This window comes from Gymnodraco acuticeps, unplaced genomic scaffold (genome assembly GCF_902827175.1).
Source record: "Gymnodraco acuticeps unplaced genomic scaffold, fGymAcu1.1, whole genome shotgun sequence".
NCBI lineage: Eukaryota > Metazoa > Chordata > Actinopteri > Perciformes > Bathydraconidae > Gymnodraco > Gymnodraco acuticeps.
Window position 1 is genome coordinate 1,236,495 of NW_022990276.1, and position 20,588 is coordinate 1,257,082.

Genomic DNA, 20,588 nt, shown 5'->3' on the forward strand with positions numbered 1-20,588 from the left:
GTCCGCCATATTGAGGGCTGTTCCAAAGCAACGAGTGTGGAGCGGTGTGGAGGGGGAGTGGGCTATCAAGCCCTCAAACAGCGAGTCTGCAGCTGGCAATGCTGAACAAAACCATCACTAGATCGTGTTACATCAGCGTAATATAAAAGTACATAACGATGTATGTGTACATTAGCATAATTACTAATGGCTCGGACGTTACACTAGCTAGCCGCTAGCTGCTAGCTGCTAACTGCGGCAGCCGCCTCGTTATTCGTTAATATCAAATCCATCATAACAATCCATAACGCGCAGTGCTGTTACGTGTACGTAAATTGACGTGCTTGTGATGTGAACGAGCCTTTTGGGGGGCGTGGTTAAAGTTGCGCATGCTCTATGAGCGCACATACGGGTACTTCTCAGGCATGCTGGGTAATCTGTGACGTTTCACTCTCTCAAAAGTTGGGCCATTTTGTCATCCATGCGCCAATGAGCAACTCTCATAGGAATGAATGAGGCCCCGCCTCCCACGCTGTATCCAGTTCTTATTATACATCCATGGCTTTATGCGCTCCGCAGTAGCCTCCGCTACTCCGGCATCTTGAAAATACATGAGCGTGCTCCACTAGCACCCCAACCCCCTCCCTGGTCAACAACTTCAAAATGCAGCGCTATATAAAAATAGCTGGCCCCCGAAAGTGTCTCTAGGAATAATGTGGGCCCTTGGACAAATGTAGTTGGTGATCCCCGTTGTACGTGATAAACTGAGGGGCGGGACATCTCGAGGCAGTTGACCAATCAGAGCAGAGCCGGCCAGCTAACCAATCAAAGCAGACTGGGCTCTGGTTTCAGACAGAGGGTGAAAAGAGGTGCTGCAGCACAGGCAGTATGAGAAAAATAAAGAGCTTTTTGAACATTAAAGCATGGAGACATGTAGAGACACTACATACTGATATGAACTCTAAAAGTGAGCATAAAAGGGCCCCTTTAAGTAGAAGTACAGAAAAAACTACTTAAAAGTAACAAAAGTAAAAGTGCTCATTCTGCAAAAAGAGCTCACACTTCCTTTGAATGGTGTTTGTTTCTCATACATTTTCTATCATGAAATAACTCTTTAGTAATCAAGAACACATTTGGTAAGGTCTGTAAAGATGCTGACCTTTATTAAGCAAGAGACACTCACAACAACAAGTTCTGCTTTAAAGCAAGTAGAGAGCATTTACAGAAATGTTGTTTCTGTACTTCTGCTCCAAAGCATCATTTCATAAACCGGCAACATAACTTACAGTAATGATCTCAAAAGCATGAACACATTTTAGACACTTAATTTAAACAGAAAACAGATGTCACAGCACAACAAAGTAAACAATGTAATATGAATCCTTATGTTAGTTTTTTCACGTTCCGACAGCACAGATGGTTGTTGCAATCAACATTACAAATTGAAAACAACAAGGCGAATCAGAAATACTAAATGAGCCTTTTATAATGTGTTACAAAGCAAACATCTGATGTGTGTTTTCTCCCATTATCTCATGACAGCTCAGAGTAACACAAATATTAAACAAAATACATTATTAGTTTGAAGTTTTATCTTTTTTGTTTTGTGTAAGCTTAGTTTGTACTTTATCAACACCATTTGACAGTTTTGACTGCTGAATTATGCCTTAATTTAAAATTAAATATCGCACCACAAACTAAGTTTGCGCGTTCACGCGGAGGGTCCGCCATATTGAGGGCTGTTCCAAAGCAACGAGTGTGGAGGGGGAGTGGGCTATCAAGCCCTCAAACAGCGAGTCTGCAGCGGTGCTGACTTGAGACCGGTCTCTTCCTGACCGGAGTCACGCTGTATGTGTCCGTCAGGAAACACGCTGTTTACAAGTAGTTCCAGCAAACATCCACTGATAAATTGCGATGTTAACAACCTCATGATAACCTCATATGTTTTTAACTTAGGATCGTACCTGTGTTTAGTCTAGAAAAAGGTAAATGTGTGCATTTTATTATAAAGTTGTGTACATTTACAGACTGTTGCAAAAACTAAGAAGCTTATAAACATCAGGTTTAAAACTAAAAGAGCTTTGAAACACAATGAAAGATGTTTGGAGTTTTATTTGAGTTATTCATTTAAACTTTTTGTTTAAGAGATGCTGATTTGAAACCGTTGTTACATACAGTTACGGCATTTCCTGTTTCTGCCGGAGAGAGGGAGGCCGTCCCAAAGCTTGCTGCTGTATTTACTCCCTCCATCTGACAGGAGGGAGCCTCGTTGAGCTGCGAGTGTGGCTACGGACGGAGTTCACTCCGTCACGGAGGGGTAGGGTCGAGGGAGTGGTTTGGGATTGGGCCAGAGTGTTGAGTGAAGTCTGAGCATGCGCAGTGAGAGCGCTTGCTCAGCGTCCCGTCCGGTAAATGACGTAACCTGCTCACCTGTTTCCACTTTACCTGATCAGCCCTGCAGGACCAGCCTCTCACCCTGTAAATGTTGTTAAATGCTGTCTTTGCTTTGCTTCCCCTGAAGTTTCCTGCCCCACTGCAGTTAGCCTACCTGAGGATTATCCGTTTGAACTTTCTTCCTGTAAACGTTTGTATTTTGGAAAGTAATCATGAAACTGTTGCCGCTGCCTCGTCTCCATGACACCATCAGACTGGAGATAGCAGGTAGGCCATCTCTAATCCGATGTTTATATCTTTAACATTTAGAAATGCACCTCTTGAACTTTTCTTGTTATTACTTAGTGTTTTAGAGCATTATTGTTTAAACCTAATGTATAAATGTATTGGTCTATTCTTATTGAATTATTGTTATTTGTTAGCCTTATATCTTGGCTTGAAGTCTTTGCACAGTAACTTGTCTTTGAAAGGTTATTAGTATCCCACCTATGCAACATATCACATCAGTAAACACTAGTTTAACATTTATTTTGTAAATTCAGTGATGATATTTTGCAGCTGTGTAGCAACCTTGAGAAGATTGACGATCACATTTCTGATGTTTAAAAAAGAAAGAAAGGTGGCACTAACGTAGGTGAATATAATGAGCATTTGCATTGTTTAGTTTGAGTCATACAGTATATATATATATATATATACACACACAGTATTTTCGGTACCACTTTATAAACCAGTTCTAACATTGTTTGCATGCATCAACACAGGCTCACTATTTGGCAAGATGACTAAGCCTTATATTGGCTACTCGGAGAGAATCAACTCAGTGAGCAACAGATACCAAGGATGCTGGCTGATGACGAAGTAAGCTAGGTAGCCAATATAAGGCTTAGCAGTACAGATAAATGTGGACTCTATTTGGCAAGCAACCGGTCACAGTCGCCCTGTTTATCTCATGTCTCGTAAAAGCTTATTAATTATTTATAAAGTGTTCACAACCTAATTAATAAATGAATTACAAACTATTTGTAAACCCTTTTATAAGGGTAATCTTATTGTAAAGTGGTACCATATTTTGAGTACTCACACACCGAAATGCAGCAGTAAAATCTGCCTTATTTGTATTAATCCACAGCTGCAAATATTTCACCAACCAATGCAGCGTTAAATCATGTTTGAGTTTGCAAAAAAAGCTCTGTTTTTTTGCCTTTTTATGGGATTTGTCAAAAAAATATAGAATAACATGGACTTGTACTTTCAGGAGCAGTTAACTTACTGATGGGAGGATGTGATAAGTTTGCTGAATGATTACAAAATCATTTAAGTTATAGTGTCCAATTGTAAAAGACATCTATATTATGACTTTGAAACACTTTTCAGTCTTTGTATGTTGACTGACATCCGTGCATACTTTGAGCCTGACATCAGAGTAGAACACACTTATGTGTTTTTTAAGGACCTTGCTTTTGTTATTTGCATTAACTTCTTTAGGCAAATAACTTAATGCTTTTTTTGGGGTAAATGTTCAAACTAATCCAAACATTTATTTGGCAATTTAAAGATGTGGCCTGAAACCATCTCCCAGCTCACCTCCTCTCGTTCAGTCACTTGGCACTGGACCGTATCTGAAAGACAGACAAACAAGGAACTGTAACTCTGAGAAATAACCTTTTTTAAAAAGTTGCTCTTTAGAAATACAAATAGGAAGTAGTGGCTTTTGTTTTGTTCACCAGTGCAGATGCATTGCAAAACCTCTTCTCTGTGCAATTAATAGTTATCAGTTGTCACGATCTTACTTCCTGATTTTTAAAGGGTATTTTCTTCCACTTCTTTTAAGAGCTGATGAATTAAAGTTTGTGCTTTGATAAACCCCTGAATGGCAGCTTCTCCTGAGTTTGACTGAGTACAGCGAGTTTAATATAGTCTTCAGTACGACTGTAGAGGATAAAGGTGTTATTCTTTCTTACTTTAATGCTGATTTACTCGCTATACCTCATGTTGTAAACCTCGCTCTTAGTCATGGAGAACGTTTCAACACCTCATGTTGTATACTCCTACATAATATATACAACACACACACCTTTTTCTGATGATGAAGAGAGTGGTGGCCAGCATGGTGCCTACTATCAGCACAAATAATCCTGCAGTGATTATTTTTGCTAATATGTGCAGCCCTTCTGAACCCAGCCCTTCTGCACCCAGCCCTTCTGCAAAAAGAAACACAAGTATGATTAACTTTCAACAATGCAAACTGTTTATTCAGTGATATTTTAAAGGAATGGTTTGGAAAAAGGTATAATGTTTAATTGGTGAGCTTTCAAGGTGCTGGCAGGTGGATTTTGTCACCTACATACAGTACTGCCGCTGCCCTAACAATGTGCTGTTGGATGCAATTAAATGGGCTCTATTATTCTAAATGTAAGGATGATATTTGTATTTCGTGCCTCTACTGTGACATGCTTCAATCCTGTTGCTTGTAATCTATTATTCTCTAAAATTGGCAAAATGCAAGACATCCTGTTTTCTTTTTCTTTTGGCATATTCTTTTTCTTTGCTGTGTATTTGGACTTACTTCATCTTACGTGTGGTTTACTAAATATTAGGGGTGTTGAAAATAATCGTTTCTGCGATGCGGACGTGGACGATTCGGTCTCGATGCAGTGACGGAAGATAATCGGTTATAGCGTAGTAACGTTGCTTCCTGATTTTCCGGCCGCGGCTTTACTATAAAGTTTTTTTTTTCTGTCACTTTAATATCAAATCGGTCGGTGACGCAGAGATCAGGGAACAGACGTGACAGCGGCACAGCATCACCAAACACGGAGCAGTCTGCTTTATCCATCAACACAAGAACACCAGTCCAGAACCAACAGCAGAAGGACCCGCTCTGAATCACTCCGTGTCGCTGCGGCACAGGGATTTATGTTTTTCAAAAATAATCGCGTTACAATCATGTCAGGTTTTTGGTGGATTTAATTAAGTCTTGGATTGCAGAGTATGAATGTCCTCTAGCGATTTTCAGACAATATATACGTGTGTAAAGTTTGTGAAGGCAGGAGGAAAAAAGCTTCGGCGATCACCGTCTCCTCTGTTCTTCTAAGCCCCGCCCCCTCCCTGAAAATAATGAGTGACAGGCTGATAGTGACCCGATAGAAACTTTATTATTCACTTAATCACTGAGATATAATGAAGCTAACTTAATCTCATACATTCATGGTATTTATGTAACAGTAAGACAGAGAATGTACGTGTGCACCCACATGCAGTATTTTAGTTGTTATATGCTGTTGTAAATACTCCTGTTGCCTGCTGTGTTCAGACTCAAGTCCTGTGTGTGATGCCACATTCAGGACATTCAGTGTCCTTTTTTTTAACAGAAGACCGTTGCTAGAAGCTGCAGCTAGACTGCAGAAGCATTATTTTTTTGTTTTTGAGGATGGAACAACTTCACACACAGATATAGGGAGGCTAGACCTATATAATTCATTTATTTTTGGTTTATAAATGAATGTCAAGACATTTATGTTATTGATTTCTGAAGCACTATCTAAATAATAAAAAGAGAGTTCATATGTATTTACTGCATGTATGCATTGATGAAAAATAAGCCATGTGCAGTAATATAGAAAATTGAGGATGCAACGCATTGGTATGAATCGTGATGCATCGGGATATTGAATCGAATCGTTGACAGGATAATCGTAATCGAATCGTGAGACCAGTGAAGATGCACAGCCCTACTAAATATGGTGGTAGTATAGATTTGGATCTTGAAAATGTTGTCTTCCTGCCGTAGCCTGTTCCTGTTTTTCCGGCGGCTATCATCACCCACGCTTACTTAGAAATGTGTGCCTGCCTTTGCACCACCTGGATGGCCTCTCCCTGTCTGCCTTTTAACCCAAACCCCATTCTGATCATTTATCCTTTTAGTTTTTCTGCTTGTGAGTTGAGGGTCAGAGTTCAGATATTATAGAGTATTACTTACTCACCTTTAACAACAAGTTTGGTGGTTCCTTCAAATGCTCCGCTGGGAAAAGCTGTAACGCTGCAGATGTACGACCCTGCATCTCTCATTTCAACATCTTCAATTATCAAAGATTGTTCTGCAATCTTCACTCTCCCCTTCAGAAATGTTTCTGGGACACTAACTCCTGATTCACCTCTAGAAACAATGATGGTGATTTCCTCTCCTTCTGGTGTCTTCAGCTTCCACTGAACCTGAGAGATGATGTCATCTTTTGGTCCCGGGATGAATTGGTATCGCAGGGTGACCTCCTCTCCGAGGTATCCCGTCACTTCAGGCTCCATTTTGAGTTGCTGTGCCTCAAGAACTGCAACAAAAATATTGTGAAATAATGGCAATTTACTTTTTTTAGATTTCCCCTTTTTACGACATATATGGAATTCTTCCTTTGTAACATGTTTTTCAACACCGTTTTTATTTATTGATGGCTCCCCTGATGGCTCCACTAAATTTAATTGACAGCTTTATTTACTTTATTAGCTAATACAAAATATAAATCAATAAAAACATGTAATGCAGTTATAGGTTAAATTATCCTTCAACAGTTTGTATAAAGTAATTAAAACAACCTTTATCAGATCTGACACTTTCATGCATCAATATTCAAAATCCAGTATTATTATATTATTCTGAAATGGGCCAGACTGCATAACAAATACTTTTACTATAAATTACTTAAGTTTATTTTAATGCCAACATGTTTGTACTTTTATTTTTCTTCAAAAATATTTTTCTTACACTTTATGTAAAAGAGTATATATATTTTTTAAACACTAAACGAGACGCAACGTTTGAAAAGTTCCCTCACCTTTTATGTTCAGTATTGTGGTCCCTGTCTATAGTCCCGCTCCAGTTGGTACAATGTACTCAGTGTGAAGCCTCATAATACCATCATCTTTAAAGCAATGTGCAGAATGAAATGTATGCACATATGAATTACTCACAGTTGATGGTGAGGGTTACTGGATCACTGGTTCCCTCACTGACAGGATTAGATACACGGCACCTGAATGGTCCCTGGTCGTAGCGCGTCACATTAACTATAGTTAAAGTGGATCCTCCATCAGTGATCTGAACTCTGTCACTTCCCGTAACCTCAGAGCTGCTGTTCAGCCAGAGGAAAGAGAGAGAGGATCCAGAGGAGGAGCAGGACAGACTGACAGAGCTGAACTCCGCCAGCTCTGTGCTGCTGGAGGTTACCATTACATTGGAGACTGGCTCTGTGGGTGAAACACAAAACATATGTTATAAAGTTACAATAGAAGAAAACACTGAAGTGCATGATTATTAATTGTTCCACATTGAACGTTTTTACAAGCTCCATCCACGAAAAAAAGCAACATTTCATACATTTTTATTTGATGATGGTGAAAAGAATAAAGGGCCCTATATCATTGTTTACTTGCTCAATCGCTACACAGCATCTTCATTCAGCAGAGAAAGATATGCAACATGTGAAACTTTCTCACCGTATACGTCCAGTCTGGTGTTCCCTGGCTGTGGTCGTTCTCCTGGTGGTACAATGGTAACTGAGTATTCTCCACTGTCAGTTAGAGCCAGGTTCCTGAGCTCCAGAGATCCAGTAGACAAGAAGAAGGTGATCCTGTCTTCATACCCTAGTGCAGGGAAGTTGTTAACATTCCAAGTAAATATATCTTTAGCACCAAATTTCCAGTTCACTGATTGAAAAGTTGTTCCTGGAGTTGGTGTTGTGGTGAACATCACTTTCCCTCCCACAGCTGCATTCAGACCGTCTGGCAGCACACCAGCTCCTTCAGTTAAACCTGGAGAGAGACAGAGAGATGGACCCACTTTAGAAATCATTCACAACACAAATCTGCAGCAGAAAAAGTAAGCTATGTTCTCTCTGAGGAAGCTCATAAACAGTTTATCTGGACGTGAAGAAGAGACTGTTTTAGTTTTAAGTTATTTCTAAATTACCTTCAGCTCGTAAACCAAACAAAACCTGTGAATAAAGTTAGGGTAATACTAGGTTACTATAATTATGCCTCTAAAAGGTTTACCTTACCAGAACTGTTGTTGATCATTTACAGTGTACGCAACAAGCAATTTATAAATGATCCTTTTATAATTAATTGAAAAGTTGCCTCTCATAAAAGAGCTGAGTTTTTATTATGTCCAAACAACATGTAGATACCATGGTGCTGTGGAGTCACACCAGACATGATGCCAAGATTGAGCAAGGCTGTGAAGTGGCTCTTCTCCCACCTGGTTTGGACTAAGACCATCTTTATACTTAGCTAATACAAAAATATAAATCAATAACAAAATTATCCTTCAAAAGTTCAAAGTAATTAAAACAACGTTTATCAGATCTGACTTTCATGCATCAATATTCAAAATCCAGTATTTATTATATTATTCTGAAATGGGGCCAGACTGCACAACACATACTTTTACTATAAATTACTTTAATGCCAACATCTTTGTACTTTTATATTTTTAAAAATTCATTTTTTTTTACACTTTAAGTAAAAGAGTATATCTTTTTTTAAACTGCAGGAAAGTAAATACATTTGATTAAAGATAATAGATGGGAAAGTTGTACTTCTTACATAATTCACCTGACAGTTGAAGTTATTTTAAGATTTAGATTTTACTTAAAAAATAATTCTAACACAAAGGAGCCATGCGGTTTCCTCGTATGAAACCTTACACTTGTTGCTTCACCTTCATTATGCTGCTTTGTTAGATATTACGTTTTTGCTACTTTTAAACAGAGATATCCAAAAATGGTGCTATTTTACTGAATGTTAACTTTGAACCGCCCTTCCTGTTCTTACATGTAAAAATGAACACCGGTTATAGAGATTGTCAAAATCAAAGATGTGGTTGTGGTTGTACCTTCAAAAGCTTTAAAACCAGTATTTGTACTCAAATGTGTAAAACCGTCTCTTACCTGGGATTGTCACGTGAATGAACCACAGAAGAACGAGGAGGGGTCTGCTGGAAGTCATTGTGCACACCAACAAAGTGACAGAAACGGGATGTGTGATCTATGCTTTGTCTTCTTCTTACTGCAGTTTAATTTAAGAGATGTCCTGGTTCCTCCCTCCTGCTGTAACCTTCAGTAGCACAGTGACCTCATGTGGAGACATTCTGATAATGTGCAGAGGAGAGCTCGTGTGTGTTTTTTAATTAAAGGACAAGGTGTATGAATTAAAGTGAAATTACAAATCTTTCCTTTCTGTTTGGTTATTTTTTAAGAATGGACTCTCTCGGGTCAGTCAGACCAGAATGTCAAAGTTAAACAAGTTCCTCAACTCTTCCATCTTCATCATTAGAAACAATCTCTGCGTTTTATTCCCCAAACATTTACAATTATCTTGCCTTTATCTGGGTGGTGCTTCCTTAAACCCAATTATAGATGGGAGTCCATTTCCTTAAGCTTTATATAAAGTGTCCTGTGAAATGAGCTCAGGTCAAATTTTAAAGGGAAAAGTTATCACAAAGAGTATCATTTCAAATGTAAATGATAATCTTTAAATGCATGTTTTATTGAAGTTTTAGGTCTGCAGGATCTGATTTTATTTATAGGTCAATCAATCAATCAATCAATCAATGTTTATTTATATAGCCCAATATCACAAATGTTACATTTGTCTCAGTGGACTTCACAGTGTGTACAGAATATCAGTATGACAATACGACACCCTCTGTCCTTAGAGTAGACCCTCACATCGTACAAGGAAAAACTTCCGGAGAAAACCCACAGTTTAAAGGGGAAATGGGAGAAACCTCAGGGAGAGCAACAGAGGAGGGATCCCTCTCCCAGGACGGACAGACGTGCAGATGCCGTGTGTAAATTGAAAAGATAATACATTTGCAACATAGGTAGTCCAAATGTTTGGAAATGCATGTGTATAATAGGAAGATGAATCCACAAGGATATCCATCCAGGACCTATGATCCAGGACCACAGCCACGACTCAAGATCCAGGACACAGGACCGCAGGATCATCCATGACTCCCGGCGTATATAGACACCAATGAAAAAACATTGTAATATATAATCTAGTCAACCTTTCAAATGTGCAAATGTTCTTTAAGCTAATAATATGAACAATGAACATGTCTCTACCGTTACTGTGTTAAAGTTTATTATTACCCATTTAACACATGCACCGTATTCACAGAACCCTTGCATGCACACACACGATCATTTTAACACATCATGGCCTAAAGTCTCACATTAAGACTCTCTAAATCAGTTTATTTTCTCAACAATCACAACATACAGAATGTCAAGTCCTTATCATGAAGCCCCACACACACAGGCACTTCAAAATGACAACATTAAACATTTATTGCTGTCTCTATATATAGACATTTTATTTATTGGGATAAACCCCTTGAGATGCACCATCTCGTTTTCAAGGGGGGTCCCGACAATAGCAACAACTTACAGACATACATAAACAAAAAGACAAAACATGACACACAAGACAAACCACGTACAGCCTGTTAAGTAAAGTTCAAGTAATACATACAACCATTACAATCATTACAATTGGAGAGACAGTCGAGCAAATCAGTTTCATCAATATCAGTTTCATCAACAAGTGCAGACCAGTCGAAAGGGAGATGAGAATATGACAAAAAAACGATCATAGAGAGAAGTGACGCGACCGTTAAGACAACCACAGAATTAGACTATTGACCCCAAAGAGCATTTGGATAAAATACCTTTTTTTTAAGCAAGAAAGCATCAAACTGCACGTTATTCCTTCCACATTGTCAATTATTAGACTTTGCGACGTGGCTGCATGTGTTTTTATCTTAAGAAATATGATGACTGCTGTGGAAATACTTTCATAACGCACTCCCTATCTTACTGTCTTATCTGTTTCCTGCCATAACAGAATTTTGTACATCACAAAAAAATGAAAAACCACTTCCTTTTATGAAGTCTGAACATTTACAGGTTTATCAAACGGTAAAAACTAAGAGAGACAATTCACAGAACTGTTGCCCTGTTCCTCTACATTGTTACCTGCAAAAGGCAATGCATTACACTGACTGTTCTTAAGGTGCAATCCCTTTCAATGTAAACTAAATGGAACAACACTGAACAGTTAAACAAGCCCTTTTTCTCACACACTACAAACAACTGGTTCTGTTTTCACATGTTTTGTAAGAACGAGCAATCTCACACCCAAAAAATGAGTCAGGAAGTGCAGCTGATCACTCGGCATGTTCCCATAGTGACGGTTGGAGATGCTCAGTGATGGTGTGAATCAGTACAGACATTTTTCAAACCATAGTTTTGTCACCTTCTTACAAAACGCCTGCAAAGTCTGCTACATCTGTGAACAGCATCCTCACATTCAAAATCTCAGCAGACAGAATACTGGGCGGGGTTAGTAAAACAAGTGTTATCAGTATCTGTGCAATTTGAATATATCAAGCAAATGTTCTTTAAATTATATTCTTGGTTTGTAAAATGGGCAGCATTAAGAAAATAATGCAGCCTTCCTCTCTGATTCATAGCAACACTGGCTCGTCACTGGATTAAAGCAAGAGGCACACATAGTATCTAAACATTACGACGTCAATTAAGGTGAATCCCAAAGAAATGCCATTTTAAAAGTAAATTATTTTGCTGAAACAAGCAACCACCAGACGCACCAGTGTGTCTGTGTTGGTTCTCCTTTTTTTATTGTGTAATTCTCCACTTTTTTTCTTCCTGTTTTTGTCTTCCGTCTTTGATGGTCACCAAAAGGTGGAATAGGAACTTTGTGTAATGAAATCTACCGTGACTGCTGTAGCCGACTCGGCACAGTTTGAGTGTTTCTCTACTGTGCGGCACGGCAAAGTAAAACGTTATTTACCTCGCTGACATGCTGGTTTCTACCATTCCTACCTGTTATATATATATATGAAACCAAATGGCAGGAAACATGTCGACAAAATAATATTAGTGGAGTTTAAATTTCAAAATAATTATTCTTTTTGAGCAACACTTGATTTGCAAGAGGGAGAGAATCCAACATTTTGCTTCTATTAAATACATACACATTAAAGGGGCCTGTTATGCTAATTTAGAGGTTTCATATGTGTATTTTATGTATTTATGTATTTATGTATTTTATGTCTCCACGCTTTAATGTTCAAAAAGCTCTTTATTTTCCTCATACTGCCTGTGCTGCAGCACCTCTTTTCACCCTCTGTCTGAAACCAGAGCCCAGTCTGCTCTGATTGGTCCGATGGCCGGCTCTGTTGTGTTTGGTTAACTGCTTAGATATTGTCCCGCCCCTTAGCTTATCACGTACAATGTGCTGGTGCGTAAGCTAATCGGTATGCAACTGTTACATGGTGATGTCACTGAAGTAAACAAAGGAGTCCAATGGAGGCAGTTGGAGAGAAACTCCGTCTGGAGGGAAAACAGGGATTTTAGGCTCTGCAGACCATTTACATGCACGCTTTATAACACGCTACAGGAAAGGGAAACCCCATAAAGCATAGCGCCTCTTTAAGAGCACGGTTAACTCGGGTACAGGGCCAAGACAGACGCAACTGAAGGGAAATGGCAGATTTTGATGGAAATGTGGTAACAAGGCACTTCTGTGAAGGATATTTGGCTTTCTCCATATGATGTGTAGCTTGTAACAGAGTTTATTTATTATACTTTAAAAGCTAGGTGAACCACAAAAGACGGTAATGTTTCGCTAGTGTCGGGTAAATGATACAACCCCGGCTACTTTAAAATACTGATCTTTTCATCACTTAATATCTCCACATAGAGAAAAGGTTCCTATCAGAGAAAAACGTACTACATTTCCTTTAAACTACATCGCCTGCTTTGAGGCTAAAGTGGAAAATGAGAGGATGATTTGAAGCCATGGAGCAGGTTTTACTTTAGAAGCTGATATAAATATATAAATACAACTTGTATCCAGCATCTTTCAGATTATTGCAAGTAGAAGAAAGACATCCATCTCGTGTTCATTGGAGCTGATGGCGCACAACTACGACCTCGGCGTACGTGACGTCGTCCGCCGTGTGCTCCTCGTCGGGCGGAGCATCTCTGAATGTTTTCAGCCTGACGTCAGAGTACACCACATCCTAAGAGGTAGTGAAAGAGAGAGTGACTTGGTTGTTTGTGTTGCTTTGTTTAATGTAATCTGAGTGGAACTTATTCAACCTAAATTTAGACACTAGCTCACCACGTCTCTTTTGAGAACAGATTGCCGCGACACATCCATCACCGGACCGTCTGTATCTGCAAAGACAGAGGCGGTTTAGTCGAGAGAACTGAAACAAATTTAAATAAATCAAAGTGTGGTGAAGTGGGCTTTCGTTCTCACCAATGTAGACACGGTGTATGACCTTCTGATCACGTCTGATTTAAAGGAATACAAATGTCTGCGGTTAGTTTTCTGCATCAGAAGGGACTTTTCTTTCTTATTCCTCAAAATTAAATAAAGCAACAACAAACTGACAAATAGCACATTTTTAATGTTTTCCAATATACTGAATATAAAATAAACGTAATCCTAATGTAAGCTTAATTCTGTACAAATTCATATAAAAAAAAGACTTGAGGACGATAAGGTACATTTATGGAACAATATTGAAAATGACCGAACCTAAACAACCCTGAAATTCAACTGAAAATAAGTACATGATGCTAAGTGATGCATACTTATGCAAAGTGTTGGGTTTTCCCTTGTAATTTACCAACTGCCAGTCTACTTTGCATGTGTATATAGCAGTGGTTCTCAAAGTGGCGGGCGCAGAGGCATGCCAGGGGGGGGCGCGAGAGACCAGGAGAAAAAATGGTTATAATATAAAAATTTAAAAAAAAAGATAAAAAAAAAAAAATCATAATTTGAAAAATTATTGATTTGAAAATAATATGATACAGTACTATTACGTCTGGGTCTCTGTGTTTCATTAGTGTGTGTGTGTGTGTGTGTGTGTGTGTGTGTGTGTGTGTGTGTGTGTGTGTGTGTGTGTGTGTGTGTGTGTGTGTGTGTGTGTGTGTGTGTGTGTGTGTGTGGCCATTTTGTGTGCGCGAGAGAGAGAGCGTACCGGAGATCGTTGTTGTTAGCTTCTGGTGCTAGCGAGCTACGCTAACGGATATAAGGAGTTTTTTCAACAACAAAGTGGAGGAGAGTCCTCTCCTGTCAGACTGAGAGACTCAGTGAGCTAAAGGACTCTCTCAGTGTTATCTCAGTGGGTCTCAAATGTTTTGGTCACCATTAATGTAAACAATTATTTCCGAGGCACACATTTATTTGATCATTATAGTTATAAAAAAATAAGAGAATAAAGGAAAAACAGGTATGAAATACTATATAACAGTAAAACAAGAATAAAGTTTAAAAGGGTGATTTGTAAAATATCCATAAAGAAAAAGTAAATCTGTTTACAGTTCTGTTTCAAATGGGTGTTGAAAGAGGTATCCATAGATCTCTTCATTTTGCTCTCAAAGTGCACCAGATTGATGCTTTTAACTTCAATATTTAAAAATCTTCCCGGGGGAGCTTGCCCCGGACCCCCCTATGTGAGGTCCACACACCACCTATAAAAATAGCACTTTACCCCTGCTTACACCTATATGCCGTGAGCTGATTATCGAGCCTTCATTGTAACTGTCACACTGTGTGTTTGCGTGGGGAGTGTTGCAGTAGAACACTCCACTGTAGCGACCGGTACATTAATGGGAAACCCTAAATGTTTGAGCACCCTCTATGAAACGTCAAGCTACCCCACAGCACCCCCAAAATAAATGTCTGGCGCCGCCACTGAGCCTGACTATTTGTGTTGGGGGGGCCCGACTTTCTTTTTTCTCCAAAGGGGGGGCCTGACAGAAAAAGTTTGAGAACCACTGGTATATAGAATTAAAAGGACTTCCTCTTTAGTCCAGCACATTACAGTAATACTGTAACATATACCTTTCTGCTTCACAGTATTACTGTAATGTGCTGGACTAAATGTTAATAAGTGTTAAAAGTATGCATTACTGTTTTTTTGATTGCCAACAAACTGTCTTTTTAAAGCTCTTACCAGCATGCACTTTGGCCATATAGTGATTTTTGTTTTTACCTTCAAAACTACAAAAAAAACACAAAACTATTCAAACATGTTTCAAAATGGAAACACTGGAAATAAATCTCATTAAAAACTGTGCTTGCATTTTCATTGTATGCTAGAATATCCATATATCTTAATGTAGTTACTGCTGAAATGTATACAATTGTTAGTGTAGTTTGCAGAGTTTTTGAAAATGTGCTACATACATGTATGTAGGCTATAGTGTTTTGCAGATGGAGGAGTATGAATGACAAAGGTCTTCATGGAAACATTGAAGGCATTTTCAGTGAGTGAAAGAGTTTTGATCAATGCATGTCAGCCATTGAACAAAGACATTCAGATCCATTTGGAACAGAAGAGTCTTGGTTATGGGTTAATACGGTTAATAATGGGTTTATATATACAGTCTATGGTTAATACTCACTTTCTGATGAAGATGAAGTAAACAATGGCAGCCACGATGCCTAACAGCAGCATGACGGCGATCACTATAGCAGACACCGTCCCTGCAGATAGCGGCTTCTGTTCTGAGAGAAGAAACATGACTTTGATTAACCATCACTGTTTATATAATCCCAATCCATTTATCATTATGGTTTACATTTTAAATAGTTGATGGACAACAAGGCAACTGATCCCACTTCAAGTATTTACTCAAGGAAAAATGGTTGGGGAAAAATATACCCATATTGTAATATGTGACGAGATATATCGTAATGTTGCATAAGTGTTGTCCTTTCATGGTTTTAAAGTATGGTAGGGGATGCAATTTCCAGTCTTAGCAGTGGGGTTAAACACATTTATATTAAACTGGAAACACATTTTTTTATCAGAAATAAGATTTTTCATCAAGAATGCTTTTCTTACTCACCTTGAACAATAAGTTGGGTGGTTCCTTCAAATGATCCGCTGGGAAAGGCTGCAACGCTGCAGGTGTACCACCCTGCATCTCCCTTTTCCACATATCCAATTATCAAAGATTGTTCTGCAATCTTCACTCTCTCCTTCAGAGAACTGTTGTGGACACTAATGCCTGACACCACACTAGAAACAATGATGGTGATTTCCTCTCCTGCTGGTGTCTTCAGCTCCCACTCAACCTGAGAGATGATGTCATCTTTTGGTCCCGGGATGAATTGGCATCGCAGGGTGACCTCCTCTCCGAGGTATCCCGTCACTTCAGGCTGCATTTTGAGTTCTTGTGCCTCAAGAACTGCAACAAAAAGTAATGTGAAAAGATGGCCGTTTATTATTGTTTTATAAAAAAACAAAAACAAGATGATTTTAAACACACATGGAGTCCTTTTTATAACATTTATAACAACATGATTTTGTTCATTTCAAAACACAATTATCTTTTGAGAGGCCTTATTATGCTTTTGTGGTTTTCTTTCTCTTTCCTAACGTTTTGTATGTGGCACAAGTGTGGTCTTTTTAGCCAATAGAAACACTTGTGCTTCTATTGGCTAGCGCTTCAACACATTGTATGTTATAGGCTAAGGGGCGGGACATCTCTAAGAAGTTGACCAATCACAACAGAGCCGGCCAGCTAACCAATCAGAGCAGACTGGGCTCTGGTTTCAGACAGAGGGTGAAAAGAGGTGCTGCAGCACGAGAACAATAAAGAGCTTTTTGAACACAAAATACAAATATGAACCTGGAAATTAGCATAATAAGTCCTCTTTAATTAAAACTGCTCCCTGTGTCCACACATGTTCTAGACAGAGTCTCAGAAGACTACGATGATGTTCAGTGGAAGAAAGTAAATAAGTAAAAGTACTGTATTTACATTTTATTTTCGGACAGAAGTATTGTGCTGCTAAAACAGAACATGATACGCTGGCAAGAGTGTGCTGTCTTGTTATCTCTATCAACATTGTAAAGTTTTTTTTCATAATTACTCGAGCCACCCTTTTTTCAGACACAGATTCAACACCACTTTACAAAAGCATCTGTTCGCACCACAGAGTATTTTAGAGAAGCTGTATATGATTGTAAAACTAGGCAAATTCAGTTTGGAAGAGGAAGTTTAAGAAATGATTCTCTAAAACAAACTTTTCAATTGATTTATAATACATATAATCCTCTCAGTATTAGGCTGTAATATGGTTTAAAAATGTCAAACATGTTTGTCTTACCTGGGAGTAACATGATGTAAATCAGGAGCATTGCAGGGGACTTGCTGCAAGTTTTCATTTTTCATAACTACAAGGGGTGGACAAAATAATAACACTTTACAATACAACGTAAGAATGCAAATATGAGTCAATGCAGCAGAAAATTAGGATAATACTGAGCTACTAAATACAAACTGAAGTACGCCAAGTTAAACTGGCATGTAATAGCTTTTTCTTTGCAACAATTAACAACTTATTAAAAAAACAAGCTTTTAAGTAAATATTAAGGAAACTCACAGTTACAGGGAGGTACATCCTTCGATGTCCGGTTGCTGGTGCTTTAGTCGACAACACTGTAAACATATGAATTGTGGAAACGCCAGACAAGTCTCAGAAAAGGATGACAGCTCGAGGCAAACACAGAAAAAAGTATAATTTGCAAAGAGGAACATGGTGTGATTGTTGGCCACCACAAACGCTGAATGACACAACTCACTGAGCACTGGCACGACATCTGCTGTAAACACGGATCAGATTACACTGATAGTCAAGTGTGTGGTAACCGGACATCCCATTTTATCCAACATCTGCATATTTATTAATTAAAATAATTCACCCAAGAAGTAGAAGTGGACATGACTCCTAGCACTCAGCACTTTTACCAGGAATACAAACCAATACCATTGTTTTGAATGGGAAGTCGTTTCTCTTTCAATCTGTCATTTGTTATCAGTAATCACCAGGCTGCATTATTTCCGATGTTTGGTTGATTTCTCTCTGCCCCACGTGAAGTAGCCACAAGTTTTAAAAGCGCCCTCTTGTGGTGAAGTGAAGGTATTGAAGTCTACAGAGTGTGATAATCTTTTTGGACAAAGATAAACTAGGCTGAGTTTGTTTGTATCAGAAGGTTTCATCATTGCTGGCTGTTTTAAGACGTATCCAGACTTCCTGATTATAGTGGATCAAATTGTCTGATCTTTTTGTTTGGTCGTAGCAGCCAAAAAGCAGATTTTGCTTAATTCCAGCCATCGCCTGTGTACGTCTGATGGCCCAAAACACACAAACATGACATTGTTGTGGAGATGCAATAGAGCCAAACAGTCCTCACACAGTTTAATTATGTTTCATTTTATATTCAGTTTCTACATGTAACACTTCTTGTGATGAGTTATTTTAAATTCCTTGAATGTGTGACACAGTTCTGAAAATGCTGCTCTAGGCGTGTGTTTGTGTGAAGTTGGCTGTCAGCTGGTGATAATGCTCGAGCTTTTGTTCCCCATGAAGACGGGAACTTGTTGAGTCTCTCTGCTCAACATGGTTTTAACTTCCCTAATTAAAGGGGCCTTTCTAAATCTGGCAGAGCAGGTGTTATGGCTGCTGGATTTGCCCCCCCCTAACTTTGGCTAGGATGATTCAAGATTCAAGGCTTTTATTATCATGTGCACAGTAGCTACAGTGTAGATATGGCAATGAAACACTTAAGTCACAGGCTCCTCCAACAGTGCAACATGAATATATATATATATATATAAAACAGATATAGTGCAAGAGGATGTTTTGAGATGTGCAAGTAAATACAAATAAAATAGATATAGTACAAGAAGAGTCTAAATACAAGTAAATGGAATATGATAGATAAATAATTTGCCCGATGCAAGCAGATGAATGTTATGGATGTTCTTTAAATAGTTCAGGTGTTTAATAGTCTTATGGCCTGTGGGATGAAACTGTTCCTGAGTCTGGTGGGTCTAGATCAGGGGTGCCCAACCAGTCAATCACGATTGACCGGTCGATCGCGGGGAGATTCCCAGTCGATCGCGATATGTGTCTAAAAATAGAACAACAATATTCTGTTTTATCGTTAATGTCCTATAACATAATCTTCCTGTGCCAGAATAATGCACTTGAACGCATCAAAGCTTTGTGATTGGCCGGCGTGACCCCATGTGTGGGGGCGTGGCTGGTGGGCAGTGGGCAGTATTTCGCTGACGTTGTCCGTGTCAACAGGAGCAGTGTTGCCAACTTGGCGGTTTTCTTGTTAAATTTGGCGGCTTTCCAAACCCTCCGGCTACTTATTTGTGTCAAAAGCGACTAACGACTAATCTAACGATTTATAATGGTGTTATTAGGGACTTTTCTGGTGTTTGGAGACTCACATTGTTCTGCAGTTAACGAGCCGCGGGTGCTGCCGTGAGCCCCGCCTCCCTCCCATAGTACTCACAGGCGCTCAGACTGACAGTTGCCTGGCCGCAGCAGAGCTGCTCTGCAGTCAGAGCAGAGAGGAGACAACCACACTCCCCCGCGTCGAGACTGCAAATGAATTGCGCATGCGCCAACTGCCAAGCCGTCCTGGTTTTGAGCGGGATTTAAATGTAAAATGTAAATGTTTCTTCACTCACTTTCACACTATAATAAATAACTGCCTTTGCTTTGCTTTGACTCACACAGCCTCAGTCACTCAATCACCTCGTCCACTGTGTGTGTGCCTCTCTGTGACAAGCTAAACATCTCTGTGACAAGCTAAACATCATGATGCTTTCCTGGAGAAGTCCAGAATTTGATCCTTGAAGGGTTGGGAACGTTTTTTGTACTCCCCTCTACCATGCTCTCTCCTACAGCCGCCATTACATGATATGCAAATTAGGCGATGACGTCATTTAGCGACTTCTGGCGACTTTCCGGACAGCCAATAGCTACTTTCCTTATTATGGAGTTGGCAACACTGAACAGGAGTGACAGTCCACACACACACAAGACCGCAATTATGGCAGAAGCAAAAAAGCCTAACATATATGATTTTCACTCCGAGTGGGAGGATGATTATTTTTGTATCTATTCCAATTCAAAGTCCATCTGTCTCATCTGCAATGCGAGCGTGGCTTTATCGAAGAAGGGTAATTTAGGAGCGGCATTTCAAAACAGTGCACAAACGAAACGCTACGAGACGGAATTCCCTCCTAATTCTGCCCTACGCTCCAAAAGGGGAGGGGCCTGAAAGGACAGCTAAATGCACAGCA

General features: G+C 39.3%; 2 protein-coding genes across 5 annotated transcripts; both read right to left on the reverse strand.

The window, feature by feature from the left end:
• Positions 1-2,153: 2,153 nt before the first annotated feature.
• On the reverse strand, positions 2,154-9,427 carry LOC117549567 (carcinoembryonic antigen-related cell adhesion molecule 8-like). 3 transcript variants are annotated; one of them, XM_034221589.1, is made up of 6 exons: positions 9,315-9,427; positions 7,864-8,178; positions 7,339-7,614; positions 6,531-6,701; positions 4,451-4,577; positions 2,154-3,995 (listed from the first exon to the last, which is right to left on the reverse strand). In XM_034221589.1, the coding sequence occupies exons 1-6, from the start codon at positions 9,370-9,372 to the stop codon at positions 3,971-3,973; spliced, it is 972 nt and encodes a 323-aa protein (XP_034077480.1). In that variant the 5' UTR covers positions 9,373-9,427; the 3' UTR covers positions 2,154-3,970. The 3 variants fall into 3 exon arrangements, with proteins under 3 accessions (XP_034077480.1, XP_034077479.1, XP_034077478.1); XM_034221588.1 differs by having other exon boundaries at positions 2,156-3,995; positions 4,451-4,562; positions 6,360-6,701; XM_034221587.1 differs by having other exon boundaries at positions 2,156-3,995; positions 6,360-6,701.
• Positions 9,428-10,493: 1,066 nt separating this feature from the next.
• LOC117549568 (nectin-3-like protein) lies at positions 10,494-18,320 on the reverse strand. 2 transcript variants are annotated; one of them, XM_034221591.1, is made up of 8 exons: positions 18,188-18,320; positions 17,869-17,924; positions 17,593-17,659; positions 16,326-16,667; positions 15,879-15,981; positions 13,723-13,757; positions 13,582-13,637; positions 10,494-13,480 (listed from the first exon to the last, which is right to left on the reverse strand). In XM_034221591.1, the coding sequence occupies exons 3-8, from the start codon at positions 17,648-17,650 to the stop codon at positions 13,361-13,363; spliced, it is 714 nt and encodes a 237-aa protein (XP_034077482.1). In that variant the 5' UTR covers positions 17,651-17,659; positions 17,869-17,924; positions 18,188-18,320; the 3' UTR covers positions 10,494-13,360. The 2 variants fall into 2 exon arrangements, with proteins under 2 accessions (XP_034077482.1, XP_034077481.1); XM_034221590.1 differs by having other exon boundaries at positions 17,869-18,315.
• Positions 18,321-20,588: the final 2,268 nt, after the last annotated feature.

What these genes read in the sequence shown, in the direction of transcription:
- LOC117549567 (XM_034221587.1), bottom strand. Translation starts at nt 9,372, where the DNA reads ATGACTTCCAGCAGACCCCTCCTCGTTCTTCTGTGGTTCATTCACGTG. An exon ending in CATTCACGTGACAATCCCAG is followed by an intron (nt 8,179 to 9,314) that starts GTAAGAGACGGT and finishes GTCTCTCTCCAG; the next exon opens with GTTTAACTGAAGGAGCTGGT. An exon ending in CACCAGACTGGACGTATACG is followed by an intron (nt 7,615 to 7,863) that starts GTGAGAAAGTTT and finishes TTTCACCCACAG; the next exon opens with AGCCAGTCTCCAATGTAATG.
- LOC117549568 (XM_034221591.1), bottom strand. Translation starts at nt 17,650, where the DNA reads ATGAAAACTTGCAGCAAGTCCCCTGCAATGCTCCTGATTTACATCATG. An exon ending in TTACATCATGTTACTCCCAG is followed by an intron (nt 16,668 to 17,592) that starts GTAAGACAAACA and finishes TTTTTGTTGCAG; the next exon opens with TTCTTGAGGCACAAGAACTC. An exon ending in CACCCAACTTATTGTTCAAG is followed by an intron (nt 15,982 to 16,325) that starts GTGAGTAAGAAA and finishes TTCTTCTCTCAG; the next exon opens with AACAGAAGCCGCTATCTGCA.